The sequence below is a fragment of the Danio aesculapii genome, chromosome 22 (genome assembly GCF_903798145.1).
Source record: "Danio aesculapii chromosome 22, fDanAes4.1, whole genome shotgun sequence".
In the NCBI taxonomy this organism is placed as follows: Eukaryota; Metazoa; Chordata; class Actinopteri; order Cypriniformes; family Danionidae; genus Danio; species Danio aesculapii.
In genome coordinates, this window is record NC_079456.1 from 36,745,609 (window position 1) to 36,764,453 (window position 18,845).

General features: G+C 39.4%; 1 protein-coding gene across 2 annotated transcripts in view; it reads left to right on the forward strand.

The window, feature by feature from the left end:
- Window positions 1-10,993: 10,993 nt before the first annotated feature.
- The window catches only part of slit1b (slit homolog 1b (Drosophila)), an 83,282-nt gene continuing 75,430 nt past the window's right edge, over window positions 10,994-18,845 (forward strand). For both annotated transcript variants that reach the window (XM_056448170.1, XM_056448171.1), the window contains exon 1: window positions 10,994-11,260. In XM_056448170.1, the coding sequence (XP_056304145.1) occupies window positions 11,073-11,260 (188 nt within the window). In that variant the 5' untranslated portion in view covers window positions 10,994-11,072. The remainder of the gene's footprint in view (window positions 11,261-18,845) is intronic.

Genomic DNA, 18,845 nt, shown 5'->3' on the forward strand with positions numbered 1-18,845 from the left:
TGCTGATCATCCACAAATTCAGGATCGTTGCTGTATTTTGTGTGAAAAAGCATGACACTTGTTTTTTTTTCATATCTCAACACGTTTAGAAGGGCTAAAATCTGCCATGTGTGTTTGTTAAACGCTGTTACGTTTTATTTCCAGGGTTTGGCATGTGTGTCGAGGGTCTCTTGGAAGTGTTTGAAGGTCTTGTGTATGTTACAGATGTGCCGGAGGGGAATTATGGGAAGGATTTTGGTGTGTTTGTGGATAAATGAATGGGAATTAAAGCATGTGGAACAAGGAAAGATCAAATGTTTTATTATTTTTGTCATCAAAACGTTGAGATTTTTGGTTTTAAATGTTATTTTCTGCATTGTTTATTAATATTTGTTTGATGAGTTTGGTTTTAATTGTCATTTTGTAATGAATATGGCTGACTTTAGTCCATGTTGTAAGGCTAAAATGTGGGAAATGACTGTTAATGTGTGTTTACAGCAGCAGATAAACACAGCAGGAGCCTGTTTCTGTATGGCAGAAGCTAGTTTCATTAGTGGGACACATCTGAGAATGACCCACCGCTCTTCTGTTATTAGGAGAAGACCAAGAGAAGAGCTGAGAGTCTTACTTTTAGATGTGGGCCTGTGTTGTGTAATTGTAATCAAGTGTTGTAATTATTGTGTGTGTGCTGTGGATGTTTTGAGGTGTGTGTGTGTGTGTCCGTGTATGTGAAAGCAAGAGTCTGTCTCTCTTAGCTTGTGTGTGTGTGTGTGTGTGTGTGTGTGTGTGAGTGTGTGTGTGTGAGAATACATAGTGCTTGTGTTTTTATGAGTGTGTGTCTGTATATGAGTGTTTGTGTGCATGTGATTGTGTGTGTATATGTGAGAATCTATAGTGTTTGACTGTGTATGTGTGAGAATGTGAAGTGTGTGTGAGATTGTTTTTATGGTGTGTGTGTCTGTCTGTGTTCGAGAGAGAGAGAGTGTGTGTGTATGTTTTGTTCGTGTTAGGGAGTGTGTGTGTGTGTGTGTGTGTGTGGGTGTGTGTGTGTGTAGTGTTGGTGTGTGAGCGAGATAACGTAGTGTGTATGTGTGAGAATGTATAATGCTTGTGTGTTTCTGAGTGTGTGTCTGTGTGAGATTGTTTTTGTAGCGAGTGTGTATATCTTTGTGTATGAGTGAGAGAGAGAGACCATGTGCAGTGTTGTGTGTATCTGTGTTCGAGAGTGTGTGTTTGTGAGAATATAGTGTGTGTATATCTGTTTGTGTTAGATAAAGTGTGTGTGTGTGTGTGTGTGAGAGAGAGAATGTGGTTTGTGTCTGTATAAGAGAAAGAATGTGTGTGTGTGTGTATAGTGTTTGTGTGTATTTGTGAGAATGTATAATGCTTGTGAGTGAAAGAAAGACCATGTATAGTGTTTGTGTGTATCTATTTGTGCTAGAGTGTGTGTAGTGTCTGTTTGTGTTTGAGGAAGTGTGTGGTGTGAGAGAGTTGTGTGAGCGTTTATCCATATCTGAGTGTATAGTGTGTGTGTGAGTGTGTATAGTGTTTGAGAGGTTTTTTTTGTAGTGAGTGTGTGTGTGTGTGTGTGTGTGAGAGAGATACAGTTACAGTGTATAGTGTTTGTGTGTATCTGTGTTAGTGAAAGAGTGTCTGTGTATGTAAGAATATATATCGTTTGTGTGCGTGCTTGAGAGAGTGTATGGTGTAAGTGGCCTGTATGTGTGAGAATGAATTGTGTGTGTGCGTGCGCAGAGAGTACAGTGTAGAATTGGCTTACTTTAGCATCTGCTGTAAACTCTTCGGCATGTATTTGTACATGTTTCAGTTATAAAGGTCAGATTACCTAATTACAATCTGGAGGGTTTGTGAAATTAATTTCCTCTTGATCCGTGAAGCGTTTGTACGTGTGTGTGTGATCTGCTGTAGTACTTCAGGCACTTCTTCTAATGTCATTTTATATTAAAAACCTTTACCAGCGGCGTTGTGTCTCACTTATTCACCTGTAGCAACATTTTGATTTCTGATAGGTATTTTTGTGTGTATATCCATTTCATTCGCCTCTAAATGTGGATATCTTCACTAATAATGAGGTTAAGTGTACATTAGGTTACAAGCAACATAAAGCACTACTTGTGCAGGTATAAACTACTGAAACTGGAAGTCTTGCACATTCCAGGTTAAAATGGCCTCCTCGTTAAAGTAAAATAGGTAAATGCCGTGTTATTTTGATATTTGTAGTGTAATATTTCAGTGTGTTCACTAGAGGTCACTGTACCACGTATAATTGATCATAAAACTGCTCCAGAATTGACTTGGTTTGGATGTTTTGCTGTTGACTGGAGTTTGATTCAGGATAGCTGATTTGCCGCGCTTTTTTTAGTGTCTCAAAACACAAAGCCGTTTAACCGTCATTTGATCGCTTGATGAACGGTAAGTATTCGTCTGCAAACGTCATTGGGAAGTTTTCAGTTTGTGGTGAAATAATAATACCCATTTGAGTTATTTCGATATTAATTACGTATGATCATTTTTATGTTTCGTTTTCGATGTGGTATATTAATGAATGTCTCTTTTTATTTAAGTACCAGCTCTCGCTCGAACCATTCGTCTAAACGTAAGCTTCACAAATTTGCTAGTTCAGAAATTTACCGTTAGTTTAACGTTGGTAGCCTAATTACTAAATTTGAATTGCAATTGAATACATTCAAGGTTTATTTTTATTTTCGTCAAACCATACAAAACTACACATGGTGATAAAGCTAGTTAAATACCTTCCTCTGGCTTTTTATTCAAATTTTAACGTAAAATTGCCTCATTTATACTCTTGGTCGTTCATTCATTTTCTTCCCATACATTACTCCCTTTATTAATCCAGTGTCGCCACGGCGGAATGAACTGCCAACTTATCCAGCACATGTTTTGCAAAGCGGATGCCCTTCCAGCCACAACCCATCTCTGGGAAACATCCATCCACACTCACTTACACTCATACACTACAGACAATTTAGCCTTCCCAATTCACCTGTACCGCATGTCTTTGGACTGTGGGGGAAACCGGAGGAAACCCACACGAACGCAGGGAGAACATTCAAACTCCACACAGAAATGCCAACTGACCCAGCCGAGGTTCGAACCAGCGACCTTCTTGTTGTGAGGCGACAGCCCTACCTACTGCGCCCCTGCATCGCCACTCCTGGTCGTGTATAAGAATAATAATTTTTATTATTGATTGAATTTTACTGCATTAAATATTACTATAATATGCAAATTGAATCGAGTATGAAGTAAGAGTTTATTTGAACTTATAAATGTAGCTCTGTTATTTATATTTTTATAACATTACGCATTTGTGTAATGTTTATACAGTAGCTATAATGTAATGTAGCGTACACAATATTTGTCCATCTATCTATCTATGATTTAATAATGTTTTATATTATTAAATTTATAATTGAATACATGGTTTGTTTTTATTTTCGTCAAGCCGTGGAAACTTCACATGGTCAGATATCTTCCTCTGCCTTTTTATTTAATTTTTGCCGTAAAACTGCTTCATTTATAATCTTGGTCATTTATGGCAATATAATTTTACATTAATTAAATTTACTGCGTTAAACATTAAAATGACTTTTAGTAGTTCACTTTTAGTGAATTGAACATAAACTTTGTAGGTCTATTACTTATTATATATTGAAAACATTATGCATTTAGTAATGTTTATAAAGTAGCTATGTAGCTATATTTCGCATAGGGCACCCTTTTGGCCAGCAGCGGCCCTGGTTTTAGTCACGCTCATGTAAGTCATATTCAACTCGTTTAGTTTTGCCTTCAATCATCTTTGATTTCCATCTTCAACACATGATTTATTTATAGCACATTTTAAACAATAGTTTAACTCATTTCTAATATCTACTTTTTATCTTCCCCATGGTGACAGTCAGTGCATAACATTTTACTAGTTATATATAACATTTTACCCCTCCATAATTTCATAATGCAATCTTAAATTCATGCTAACCAACAAACGATCAAAGGAAATATATTAATGTATTCAAATATATAAAATATGACTTGATGTTTACTTTAAACTTAAATTATATTGTTTTATTAAACTTATTTTTTAAAAGATTTTCTCAAGTAAAAGATTTTCTAGAGTCGTCCACCATAATTTTGTGGCTCAAACGTATCGGTTCAGGCACCGTTTTGGCAACGGTACCATTTTAAAGGTATCGATTTAGCACCGGTATCGAAATAACCCCAAACGATACCCAACCCTAGTCTCTTCTAGCCTCATTTGATTTCAACGGATTACCACCAAAGCAATCTGGAGCTAATTTATACACTCGGTCAAACTGTTTCCTAAGAAACATTAATTTTACATAAAATATTTGTATAAGCATATAACCAAATCCTCTACCAACTTCATTTAGACGTAATCTACGCTTCATTTCAACCACTCTGTAAAGTACTTGTTACCAGAGAGAATAGCGAATATCTGCTTCAGAATGTGCGCCCTATACTGACACTGGTGGTGGGCAGAGCGAGGCTTCGCGAAACACAAATAGTCGAAGCTTCGAAACATTTTGAAACTGGACTCTACAGTGCCACCTAGTGGTCAATTTTTATGTATTGCACTGAAACAGCTTCAGCAAAGAAACTATTACGCAAATTGAGGAGTTTATAGCTCATGTGGTATAAGTGAGGTATAAATTGATTTAGTGTAATAAAGTGGTAAGTGTTCCTGACCAGCATGCAGAAATAATGAGTTTGAATCTATGCAACTATAGCAATTTTTTTTTTAAACTGCTCTGTTCTTGTAAGATGTTTTGTTTGAACACTGGTCTGACATCCGAATATTGATCAAACTCATTATTTTTTATGTGCACAGACATATTCTTATAGCTTGATGACATTTTGATTGAACCACTGAGGTCACATGGTCTGTTTTGAGGATGGACTTCGAACATCACAGAACCGTTTCTGTCTATGGAGGATGACGGAGCTCTCGGATTTCACCTAAAATATGCTAATTAGTGTTCAGAGGATAATTGAAGGTCTCAGGTGTTTGGAACGAAATGAAGGTGAGTAATCAACATTCATAATTCATTCATTTTTGGGTGAACTCTCTAAGAAGGCTGTATCATGGTAGTAGACAAGCTGCAGACGTTCCTCTTGTTGTAAAACATCTGTCAGAGTATTTATACTCTACGTAGGTTAGATGAACTGTGTGTGAAGAGAGATGAGTAGAAAAAGCTTGAGGCTAACAGTCTCATATGTCTTAATAGTTGTACAAGACCCAACAATTGGAAAAGCACTGTACAAAAGGAAATATACTGTCTTTGAAATGTTCATTCATTCATTTTCTTTCAGATTAGTCCCTTTATTAATCAAGGGTCGCCACAGTGGAATGAACCACCAACTTATCCAGCATATGTTTTACACAGCGGATGCCCTTCAAGCTGCAACCAAGCACTGGGAAACATCCACACACACTCATCCACACTCATACATTCATTCATTCATTTTTTCAGCTTAGTCCCTTTATTAATCTGGGGTGCATGTTATAAATGGAGATGAAAGAAAGACAGCATTGAACACCCACTTAGGTCACTTCGAGTATCAGGATTTACCGTTCGGGTTGTTCAACGCCCCTGCTGTTTACCAGGCTCTCATTAACGAGATCTTGCGAGACATGCTTAATTTACCTTAATTAATCTTCGTTTACCTGGATGACATCCTTATTTTCTCTTACTTTCTCTAGGTTGCACATTCAACGTGTGTGCCACTACTTCAGTGTCTATTGGAGAATCCTCTTTTGACAGAATGAGAAGTGTCTTTAATGCCAAGTCTGTAACTATTCAAGGATTGATTTTGTTGGCAGAGGGATATAGAAGTATGGACCCTGCCAAGGTACAGGTGGTTTAGGACTTGACTTTTCCATTCTCAACACACGGCTCTCCAGACCTTTTTAAGGTTTGTCACCATTTTATTAGTAACTTTAATCAGATTGCCACACCTCTGTCTTTAATTCTGTAGCTGTGAAATTTGATTGTTATTGACCACAGACTTTTCCCCTATTGCCGGTTGGTTTGGGGCGATCACCCAATACGTTCTCTCAATACTAAGATCAGTATTTGGAGGGATTTCCATCACATCCTGTAGAAACTTTCCCACTTTGTCATTGATGTTCCCTCAGAACATTGTAGATCCTTATATTCTGCCTCCATGATCTCCCTTCTTGTTGATTCATCTCTTTCAGCTGTTCTAGATTTTAAACGTGGTCTTTTACTTTTCTAATTTATGTTTCCACCTCCACGATGTTTTGATTAACACTGGTAAACTCAGTGATAATCTCAATTAGTTGTTGTGTTTGTGCTTTTTGCGAATCTCCTCCAGAAATTTGCCGCGTCATTCAGGTGACAAACATTATTAGCATTAGCTTTGCCATCTTGTGTTTGCATGTGGGAGCTTTTGTTTGTTCATTTATAGTTTCCCCAACAGTGTATTTTTTGTTTGTCTCTTCCTCCCATTCTTGCCCCACTTTTCAAGCCAAACATTCATTCATTTTCTTTTTCGGCTTAGTCCCTTTATTAATCTGGGATCACCAGAGCGGAATGAACTGCCAACTATTTCAGCATATGTTTTAAGCAGCGGATGCCCTTCCAGCTACAACCCATCACCGGGAAACATTCAATCACACTCATTCACACACTCACGGTCATTTTTAGCATACCCAATTCACCTGTACCGCATGTCTTTGGACTTGTAGGGGAAACCGGAGCACCTGGAGGAAACCCTGGGAGAACATGCAAACTCCACACAGAAATGCCAACTGACCCAGCCAAGGCTTGAACTAGAGACCTTCTTGCTGTGAGGCGAACGTGCTACCCACTGTGCCACCGTGTCGCCTCCAGCCAAACAAGTCAGGAAAAGTAATATATTTGATATTTCAATGTGGCATATAAGCCGTTTTCTCAAGAAGAGCCACTGTTTAAGCTGCCATACAGAGAGATGACATCACCGAACCTCCCGCTCTCACCTCTGTTCAAGTCTCGCTTTGTTTAGTCTGAATCTGCCCAAGCCATTTTTGTTCGACTGAAGGATTTATTTTCTTTTGCCTCCATTCTGATTTCACCAGACCCTAAGACACAGTTTATTGTGGAGGTCTATGTGTGTGGCATTGGGGTGGGCGCAATTTTGTTGCTCCTTATGGATAATAAGGTTCATCCTTTCGTTTGGCCTTCAGCAAGTGGCCCAAGTGGCAAAAATGGACGACCGCTGATTTATTGTTTGGTATGGGCACAGAAATCTCAGATATGTCCTTTCTGCCATAAAATTAAATTCTAGAAAGGCATGTTAGGCTTTTTTCTTCAGTAGAGTTGAGTTTCCTAATTCTTATAGGCCCGGTGTTCAGTCAGTTTGTCCTACTATGTCAAATTTTCAGGAGAAGGTATAAACGGAGTGGGTGGGACTTGATCTCCAAGTAGAGTGTACGAAACCTCCTGGAGTTTCATTTATTTAATATCTTGTAAGTGACACGGAGTCCAACCTATTGTATTTTATGACTGTCTACACCGACACCCATCCCAACCCTAAACACAACCTCATAGTAACCTGTTGTGCTTTAAGGTCTACACCTTCCCCAACCCTAAACACAACCTCATAGTAACCTGTTGTGCTTTAAGGTCTACACCTTCCCCAACCCTAAACACAACCTCATAGTGTTCTGTTGTGTTTTAAGGTCTACACCTACCCCAACCCTAAACACAACCTCATAGTAACCTGTTGTGTTTTAAGGTCTACACCTTCCCCAATCCTAAACACAACCTCATAGTAACCTGTTGTGTTTTAAGGTCTACACCTGCCCCAATCCTAAACACAACCTCACAACACCTGTTGTGTTTAAGGTCTACACCTTCCCCAATCTTAAACACAACCTCATAGTCTGTTGTGCTTTAAGGTCTACACCTTCCCCAACCCTAAACACAACCTCATAGTAACCTGTTGTGCTTTAAGGTCTACACCTCCCCACCCTAAACACAACCTCATAGTGTTCTGTTGTGTTTTAAGGTCTACACCTTCCCCAATCCTAAACACAACCTCATAGTAACCTGTTGTGTTTTAAGGTCTACACCTGCCCCAATCCTAAACACAACCTCACAACAACCTGTTGTGTTTTAAGGTCTACACCTTCCCCAATCTTAAACACAACCTCATAGTAACCTGTTGTGTTTAAGGTCTACACCTACCCTAACCCTAAACCCAACCTCACAACACCTGTTGTGTTTTAAGGTCTACACCTTCCCCAACCTAAACACAACCTCATAGTGTTCTGTTGTGTTTTAAGGTCTACACCTTCCCCAATCCTAAACCCAACCTCATATTAACCTGTTGTGTTTTAAGGTCTACACCTGCCCCAATCCTAAACACAACCTCACAACAACCTGTTGTGTTTTAAGGTCTACACCTTCCCCAATCTTAAACACAACCTCATAGTAACCTGTTGTGTTTAAGGTCTACACCTTCCCCTCCTAAACACAACCTCATAGTAACCTGTTGTGTTTAAGGTCTACACCTACCCCAACCCTAACCCAACCTCATAGTAACCTGTTGTGTTTTAAGGTCTACACCTTCCCCAATCCTAAACACAACCTCATAGTAACCTGTTTGTGTTTTAAGGTCTACACCTTCCCCAATCCTAAAACCCAACCTCATATTAACCTGTTGTGTTTTAAGGTCTACACCTGCCCCAATCCTAAACACAACCTCACAACAACCTGTTGTGTTTTAAGGTCTACACCTTCCCCAACCCTAAACACAACCTCATAGTAACCTGTTGTGCTTTAACGACTACACCTACCCCAACCCTAAACCCAACCTCATAGTAATTGTTGTGCTTTAAGGTCTACACCTACCCTAACCCTAAACCCAACCTCACAACAACCTGTTGTACTTTAACGACTACACTTACCCCAATCCTAAACCCAACCTCATATTAACCTGTTTTGTTTTAAGGTCTACACCTACCGTAACCCTAAACCCAACCTCATAGTAACCTGTTTTGTTTTAAGGTCTACACCTTCCCCAACCCTAAACCCAACCTCATATTAACCTGTTGTGTTTTAAGGTCTACACCTGCCCCAACCCTAAACCCAACCTCATAGTAACCTGTTTTGTTTTAAGGTCTACACCTTCCCCAACCCTAAACCCAACCTCATAGTAACCCTGTTGTGTTTATTCATGTCTACTACACCTACACCAACCCTAACCCAACCTTCTTGGAGTGTAATCCCTCCCACTTGGATGTCTTGCAGCGATAACTTCTTGGAATTTCCTACCAGTGTAAATGTTGATGTGAAGTGGTGTGACATGAGGTTGTAATATTGCCCTAATTTATTCCCAATCCCTAAACCTTTAAAAATCAGTGATCTCCACTGGCTGAGTGATATCTGATATAAAGTGGGTCTCAGATTGTACAAGAAGCTCTGCATTCAATAACATTTCCCCCACCATGTCTTTATAATATGAGCATTTATTTTACCCCAGTATATTCAATGGAGCTTCTGCGCTAGCCTGCTGATTCTGACGGGCGCGTGCGAGTAAACGGCTTTTTGTCTCGTTTTACGCTTGAGCAACTGAATGAATGCCAAAGTTTATTTAACTGATTGTGTTTTAATTACATTACAACATCGATGCTGTAAAAGAAACCAGATAAAAGGAAAAAACCCACAATAACCGGTCACCGGAAGTTTATCAGTATGGGAACATTACTAGCTCAGCATATACCCTATTACCCAGACAAGAGCACAAGAGCCTGGGCATCACTCCGCCAGCAGGAGACCACTGTGTGTGTGTGTGTGTGTGTGTGTGTGTGTGTGTGTGTGTGAGTGTCATTGTGTGAATGTGACTGTGTATGCATGTTTGTGTCTCTCTGTGTTTGTGGGTTGTGTATGTCTATGTGCGTGTTTCTCTCTGTACTTGTTTTTATATCCTGGTGGGGACTTGAGAAACATCAGTAGGTCCATGATGAGAGACCCCGTTGGGGTATAGGAACAAGTGTGTGTGTGAACGTGAATGTGTATATCTCTCTTTGCACGTATGTTGTGCATGTGTGTGTCTCTGTCTCTTAGTGTATGTCTTTCTTTGTGTGACTCTGTGTGTGTGTGTCTCTCTTACTCTGCATGTATGTGTGTGTGTTTAAGTTTGTGTGCTAGTATGTGTGTGTATGTTTGCGCTTGTGAGTGTGTGAGAGAGTTGGTTGTGTGTCTTTGTGTGTGCTTACGTGTGTGTATGTGAGTGTTTATTTTTCTCTGTGTGTATGTGTGTGTGTTTGTGTGTGTGCGTGCGTGTGCGTGTGTGTGTGTGAGTGTTTATTTGTCTCTGAGTGTGTGTGTGTGTGTGTGCGCTTGTGAGTGTGTGCTGTATTTGTCTGTGTGTGTATGTGAGTATGTTTGTGTCTGAGTGTGTGTGTTTGTGGATGTGAATGTGTGTATGTGAATATATGTGTGTTTGTGTGTGTGAGTTGTCTTCTGTGTGTATATCTTTGCACTTGTGAGTGTGTCTTTCTCTCTGTGTGGGTGTGTGTGTGTATGTGTGTATATATGATTGTGTATATGTCTCTGTGTGTTTCACTATGTGTGTGTGTGTGTGTGTGTTTATATATGTGAGGGTATGTTTCACTGTATATATGTAAGTGTGTGTGTCTCTCTGTGTTTCTCTTTCAATATTTGTGTTTCTATCGCTCTCTCTCTCTCTCTGTGTGTGTGTGTGTGCGTGTGTGTGTGTGTGTGTGTGTGTTGAGGGGAGGAGTCAGATCAGTGATGTGCAGATGTAGTGATGGATGATTTTCCCTCTCTGTGAATGAGAGAGAGAGAGAGCACACGTGTGGGAGATTCAGCCTCCCTCTCTTCATCTCTCTCTCTCTCTCTCTCTCTCTCTCTCTCTCTCTCTCTCTCACCCTGGAGAAAGGGAACCACGACACAAAGAGCACACACACACAAACACACACACAACAGCACAGAGATCTCCAGCGTCCTCTCCTGTCCTGCAGTTTATGTGTGTCCCGCAGTGTCCGCTGTGGGTTTTTGGAGATGCCGGACACCGAGCGTTCGCGTCCCGGCTCTGGACTGCGGATTTGGGCTCTTCTGCTGTCTCTGTTCCTCTCAGGACGCTCTGAAGCCTGTCCTCCTCACTGCTCCTGCACCGGATCCACTGTGGACTGCCATGGACTTGCTTTTAAAAGCGTCCCGCGAAACATCCCCAAAACCACGGAGCGCCTGTGAGTACCGCGAGGAGCGTTTGTGCTTATACGTCACTCCATGTGCCTGTGTTTGTGAATGGAGAAGGCTGCGTGTTTTGGCTTTAAAGGGATAGTTCACTCATAAACGTAAATGTAAAACGCAAAAGAAGATATTTCGAAGAATGTTGGAAAGCGTGTTTTGACTTTAAAAGGATAGTTCACCCAAAAATTTTTATTCTGTGATTTTTTTATTTGCCGTTTCTGACCTTTAATGGTTTCTTTCCTCTGTTGAAGGCAAAAGAAGATATTTCGAAGAATGTTGGAAAGCATGTTTTGGCTTCAAAGGGATAGTTCACCCAAAAATTTTAATTCTGTGATTTTTTTATTCGCTGTTTCTGACCTTTAAGAGTTTCTTTCCTCTGTTGAATGCAAAAGAAGATATTACGAAGAATGTTGGAAACCTGTAACCATTGACTTACATACTATTTTTGTTTTTCTATGGAGGTCAATGGTTACAGGTTTTCAGCTTTTTTCAAAATATCTTCTTTTGCGTTTGAAGGCTGCGTGTTTTGGGTTTAAAGGGATAGTTCACCCAAAAATGTAAATAATTTTCTCAAAGTTTACTCATTTCTGACCTTTATGAGTTTCTTTCCTCTGTTAAAGGCAAAAGAAGATATTTCGAAGAATGTTGGAAACCGGTAACCATTGACTTCCATTATATTTGTATTTTTGTTTTACTATGGAAGTCAATGGTTACAGGTGTTCATCTTTCTTCAAAATATCTTCTTTTGTGTTAGAAGGCTGCATATTTAGGGTTTAAAGGGATAGTTCACTCATAGATTTACATTCTGTCATTATTTACTCACTGTTTTCTCGCTTTAGACTGTTATGAGTTTCTTCTGTTGAAGGCAAAAGAAGATATTTTGAAGAATGTTGGAAACCGGTAACCATTGACTTACATTCTAAGTTTCAATAGTATTCTGTTTTCTATTAAGCGCAAGAGAAGATATTTTGAAAAAGCTGAAAACCTGTAACCATTGATTCCCTTTGTATTTGTTTTACTATGGAAGTCAATGGTTACAGGTTTTCGGCTTCCCTCAAAATATCTTCTTTTGCGTTGAGTAGAAAAAAGAAACTCATGAAGTTTTAGAATGACTCGAGGGAGAGTAAATAGTGAAGAAATGTTCACTACTTTAGGTGAACTCTCCCTTTACTTTTAGGTGTTTGATAGTTAGATAGTTACAGCTTGAATCAGTGAAGCTGTAAGTGTTTTACATCTTATATTCTCTAAAAGTCTCACAACAGTTTTGGCTATTAGGTATTAGAAAATTAGGTAGGAATCCCATAAAAACAAATTTCATGTCTTTTTAGTGGACTTAAAGTGATAGTTCAGCCAAAAATGAAAATCCGCCTGTTATTTACACTCATTTACATAATCAGTGTTGGTGTAATATGTTAACAGAGTAACTAGTTACTGTAATTAGATTACTGTTTCACTGAAAAGAGTAAAATAAGAGATTACTTTTCACATTTAGGTCATTTAATTACAGTTACCTATAAAGTACTTACCTTAATAAATTCAACATTTTCAATAAATTCAAACTCAATATTTGACTTTATTTTTTAATTGACTTGGATGCAATAGTATAGAAATCAGATATTGTTCATAAATGTGGTTAAGTCCCGGCTGGGTCAGTTGGTGTTTCTGTGTGGAGTTTGTATGTTCTCCCCGTGTTGGCGTGGGTTTCCTCAAGTTTCCCCCACAGTCCAAACATATGCTCTATAGGTGAACTGGACTATTGTATTGGCTGTAGAGTGAGTGTGTCTGTGAATGTGAGAGTGTATGGGTGTTTCCCAGTACTGGGTTGCGGCTGGAAGGCTTTCATGAATAGCATAAAACATCAGAATAGCAAAGATTACATCTAAAGGTAAAAAATTATATAGGAATTATGTCAGGGATGGATGGATGGATGAAAGGAACAAATGACAGATGGATGGATAGATAGAAGGATAGATAGATGGATGGATGAAACACATGACGGATGGATGGATAAATAGGTGGTTGGATGGATGGATGGATGAATGGATAAAGCAAATGGATGGCTGAATGGATGGATACATGACTAGATGACTGGATGGATGGATAGAACAAATGAATGGATGGATGAATGGCTATAACAAATGGATGGATGGCTAGAACAGATGGATGGGTGGATGGATAGAACAATTGAATGGATGGATGGATGGATGGATGGATGGATGGCTAGAACAAATGGATGGATGGATGGATGGATGGCTATAACAAATGGATGGATGGCTAGAACAGATGGATTGGTGGATGGATGGATGGATGGCTATAACAAATGGATGGATGGCTAGAACAGATGGATTGGTGGATGGATGGATGGCTATAACAAATAGATGGATGGCTAGAACAGATGGATGGGTGGATGGATAGAACAAATGAATGGATGGATGGATGGATGGATGGATGGCTTGAACAAATGGATGGATGAATGGATAGGTGGATAAATAGAACAAATGAATGGATGGATGGATGGATGGATAAAGCAAATGGATGGCTGAATGGATGGATACATGACTAGATGACTGGATGGATGGATAGAACAAATGAATGGATGGATGGATGGCTATAACAAATGGATGGATGGCTAGAACAGATGGATGGGTGGATGGATAGAACAATTGAATGGATGGATGGATGGATGGATGGCTAGAACAAATGGATGGATGGATGGATGGATGGCTATAACAAATGGATGGATGGCTAGAACAGATGGATTGGTGGATGGATGGATGGCTATAACAAATGGATGGATGGCTAGAACAGATGGATTGGTGGATGGATGGATGGCTATAACAAATAGATGGATGGCTAGAACAGATGGATGGGTGGATGGATAGAACAAATGAATGGATGGATGGATGGATGGATGGATGGCTTGAACAAATGGTTGGATGGATGGATGGATGAATGGATAAAGCAAATGGATGGCTGAATGGATGGATACATGACTAGATGACTGGATGGATGGATAGAACAAATGAATGGATGGATGGATGGCTATAACAAATGGATGGATGGCTAGAACAGATGGATGGGTGGATGGATAGAACAATTGAATGGATGGATGGATGGATGGATGGCTAGAACAAATGGATGGATGGATGGATGGATGGCTATAACAAATGGATGGATGGCTAGAACAGATGGATTGGTGGATGGATGGATGGCTATAACAAATGGATGGATGGCTAGAACAGATGGATGGGTGGATGGATAGAACAAATGAATGGATGGATGGATGGATGGATGGATGGCTTGAACAAATGGATGGATGAATGGATAGGTGGATAAATAGAACAAATGAATGGATGGATGGATGGATGGATAGAGCAAATGGATGGATCGAACAAATGGATGAATGCATGGATAGATAGAACAAATGAATGGATGGATGGAAAGAACAAATGGATGAATAGAACAAATGGATTGATGACAGATGGTTGGATGGATGGAACATATGATGGATGGATGGATGGAGGGAAGGATAGAACAAATAAATGGATGGAATAAATGACGGACAGACTGATGGATGGATGGATGGAATGGAACAAATGACATGGTTGAATAGATGGAACATATGATGGATGAATGGATGGAAGGAAAGAACAGATGGATGGATGGAACAAATGACGGGTGGATGGATGGATAGAACAGATGGATGGATTGATGGATGGATGGATAGATGAATGGATGGATAGAACAAATAGATGGATGAAACAAATGATGGATGGATGGAACAAATGACGGGTGGATAGATAGATGGATGGATGGCTAGATAGATAGATAGACAGACAGACAGACAGACCTGCACAGTAGTTGTGTTGTGTTGTTTACAGAGCCTCCAGCGTGTGATGCACTGGTTGTGTTGATGCTGGTGTGTGTCTCAGAGGTTTACAGTATCTGTTATCAGAGTGTTCAGTGTGTGTCCGTCACCCTCCTGAGATCAGTCAGATGTAACTGATACTGCAGGACATTATGTTCATCGATTTACAGGATGTAATTCCGGTTATGGCTTCCTCACACAAGCTTGCTTTCAGATCATACTGAGGCGTATCTTATGTTTACTCTCTAAGATTGTTTGTTATGTCGCAGTGCCTCATATTGCTGATCTTACACTTGAAGGAATGATCAACTCAAAGATTTAATGAAAGTTCTGTCACGTCAGTTCAAGCCTGCATGACTTGCTTTAGTCTGCACAAATATTTGACCAATCTCTGAGCGGTCTCCACAGATACAATAGAGGTCAATGGGGGTCCAAAAGCTTTCTCACTGCAGAAAGTTGGTTGAAAAGTAGTCTTAACAACTGCATGCGCTTTCTGTGATCAATAGATATTTGTAAATGTTGATATTTTTCCCACATCAGAACATTGATTAAGTTGCACATTCAGACCCCCAAATGAAATAAGTCACTTGACGTGTATGATTAGTTATCACATAAGCTATATCACTTAAAACATCCGCGAATAAAGCAGTGTTTCCATGCAATTAGCCAAAGGGGAATGAATCATAAATTCCTAATATACTGGCACCAAACTGAAGCCACTGTGGGACGTTTTATCATATAATAAATTACTTGTACCTAAGAAGATGAAGACGGGACACTCTTTGGAAGTGCAGACACTTAACATGGTTCTGGCGGTAATAATAATATAATAATACTGATGCAGTGGTGGAAAGAGTACTGAAAAATCATACTCAAGTAAAAGTACCATTACTTGCCCAGAAATGTAGTGCGAGTAGAGTAAAAGTGTCTGTTGTAAATATTACTCAAAGTATGAGTAAACAGTAGCCCTTTCAAAAGTACTCATGAGTAGTGAGTATTACGCTGTGAAAAGCTGATGTATTCACATGTAATTTGTGGATGTGTGTAAACGTAACATTCTGTAGTGCGTTTAGTTATTGCCCAGCAGGCACATGACATCACAAGACGTTAATATTAGGTTAGATTTAGGTCGTGATGTCAGGTGACCAAAATTCAATGTCTAGCCAACGTCTAAGGACAACGTAAATCTGATGTCCAATAATGACATCAAATGACGTTGATATTTGGTTGATTTTAGGTTGCGTTGCAAAGTGACCAAAATCCAACGTTGAGCCAACATCTTAAACCAACGTCATATTGACGTCAAATACTGACATTTATTCGTCAGGTATGGCAACCAAAATCCAACATCTGATAGACGTCATAGTGGCAACGTCCACACAACATAGCTGTAACATCATCAGAAGTTGATATTTGGTTGGTTTTAGGTTGGACATTGGACATTGAGGTCGGCCTGACGTCCCCACAACGTTGAGGTACAACGTCAATCTGACGTTATGATGCCATTTCGGTCATCATACAGTAAACATCCGTCATCTTCTCATCAGTGACATGCATCTAAACAGTCTCTGGGTCAATGCGTGTACAGATTTTGGACATCTCCTTGGACACTTTGAATGCTTCCAAAAGGTTTGGTGCAATTATTAATCGCCCATGTCTTGAGGTAGTTCAGTATGAGGTGATTTACCTTCTATGTGTGATCTGATTGGACAGGAATCACAGGACTGATTCCTCTAATCTCCATAGACAGGAAATAATACAGTAGTGACTGCAGATTGAAGGAAAGTAGAGGAGTAAAAGTACCGATACTGCAGTAAAAATGGACTTAAGGGAAAGTAAAAGTACTCATTTATAAAACTACTCAGTAAATTACAATTCCTGAGGAAAAACTACTCAATTACAGTAATCTGGGTATTTGTAATTGGTTTCTTTACTCCTCTGCTGTAATGACAAACTCTGGCTGAGGGATTTTAGAAAGACCAAACCAACATTTCAGATGTTTAGCAATGTGGTCGCTCTGCTGATTTGTCAATTAATTCTGTACCATCGAGCCATTTTTTGTGATCACATGACTTTTTTGATTGGTGCTGGAATTTATTGTTTTCCATCATAGTTTATGCTTATTTGTTCTTATCAGATCAAAAGTTTGTCTTGCTTAAAATTTGACATTTCAATTATAATTAAATGCGATATTCTGAAATACACATGAAAATATGTTAATGGATAAATAGCTATTAATCTCAAACTCATTTCCCTGAGGGAACTCTAATTTAACATCCCCAGCAGGCACAGGACGTTGCATTTTGGGTGAAAATGAATATTGGGTTGATGTCAGAACCCAACATCAGACCGACCTCAGAGTCCAACTTTGGACAGATGTTGGATTTTGGTCACTTTCCAACACAACCTAAAATCAACCAAATATCAACGTCTAATGATATTACAGCTTGACGTTGTGTGGACGTTACCATTATGACGTCTATCAGACGTTGGATTTTGTTTGCCATACCTGATGAATAAATGTCAGTATTTGACGTCAATATGATGTTGGTCTAAGATGTTGACTCGATGTTGTATTTTGGTCACTTTCCAATGCAACCTAAAAACAACCAAATATCAACATCTGATAAGGTTACAGCTTGACGTTGTGTGGACGTTACCACTATGATGTTTATCAGATGATAGATTTTGTTTGCCATACCTGACGAATAAATGTCAGTATTTGACGTCAGTATGACGTTGGTTTCAGATGTTGGGTCAACGTTGGATTTTGGTCACTTTCCAACACAACCTAAAATCAATCAAATATCAACATCTAATGATGTTACAGCTTGACGTTGTGTGGATGTTACCATTATGTTGTCTATCACACATTAGATTTTGGTTGCCACACCTGACGAACAAATGTCAGTATTTGACATCAATACGACGTTGGATTTTGGTCACTTTCCAATACAACCTAAAAACAACCAAATATCAACGTCTAATGATGTTACAGCTTGACGTTGCGTGGACATTACCACTATGACGTCTATCAGACGTTGGATTTTGGTTGCCACACCTGACGAATTAATGTCAGTTTTTGACGGCAATATGACGTTGGTTTAAGATGTTGGCTCTACGTTGGGTTTTGGTAACCTTTTAACGCAACCTAAAAGCAACTAAATATCAACGTCTAATGATGTTACAGCTTGATGTTAAGCAGCCACTATCTATTATTATATCTGTAGGTACCGCCAGTCTCTGTTCAAGATTTGTATGTTAATCTGTGAAGTATCACGAGCAATGCATCAAAATTCCACTGATTTCCAGAAATAAACTTTGCGTTTTGTGATAATTGAACTCTCTGAACTCTCCATCCTCAATGCAGTATTGGATGAACATAATACGAAGGCCTATTCCTCTTTCTTTTTCTACTTTGGAGTAGAGAGAGGAGAAAGTATCACTGCTTCAACTGACTCTGAAATGTTTTGCGTTTTTTCGTAATGGATTAATTAATACGCATCGGACTCAGTTCGCTGATTTAGGGGTGTGTTGCTTCACATGTAGACTAGTTTCGGCTTTCCGCCCAACGTAACAAGGGGGCGGAGCCATGGCCCGCTCTGTGTTTGCAACACAGACAGGCAGATTGAAAGGAGGAGGAGAGGATCCGCATTCAGTTGTACATGTACGACTCGGACACAGACCAAGCAGAGAGTACAAAATCATTTGTG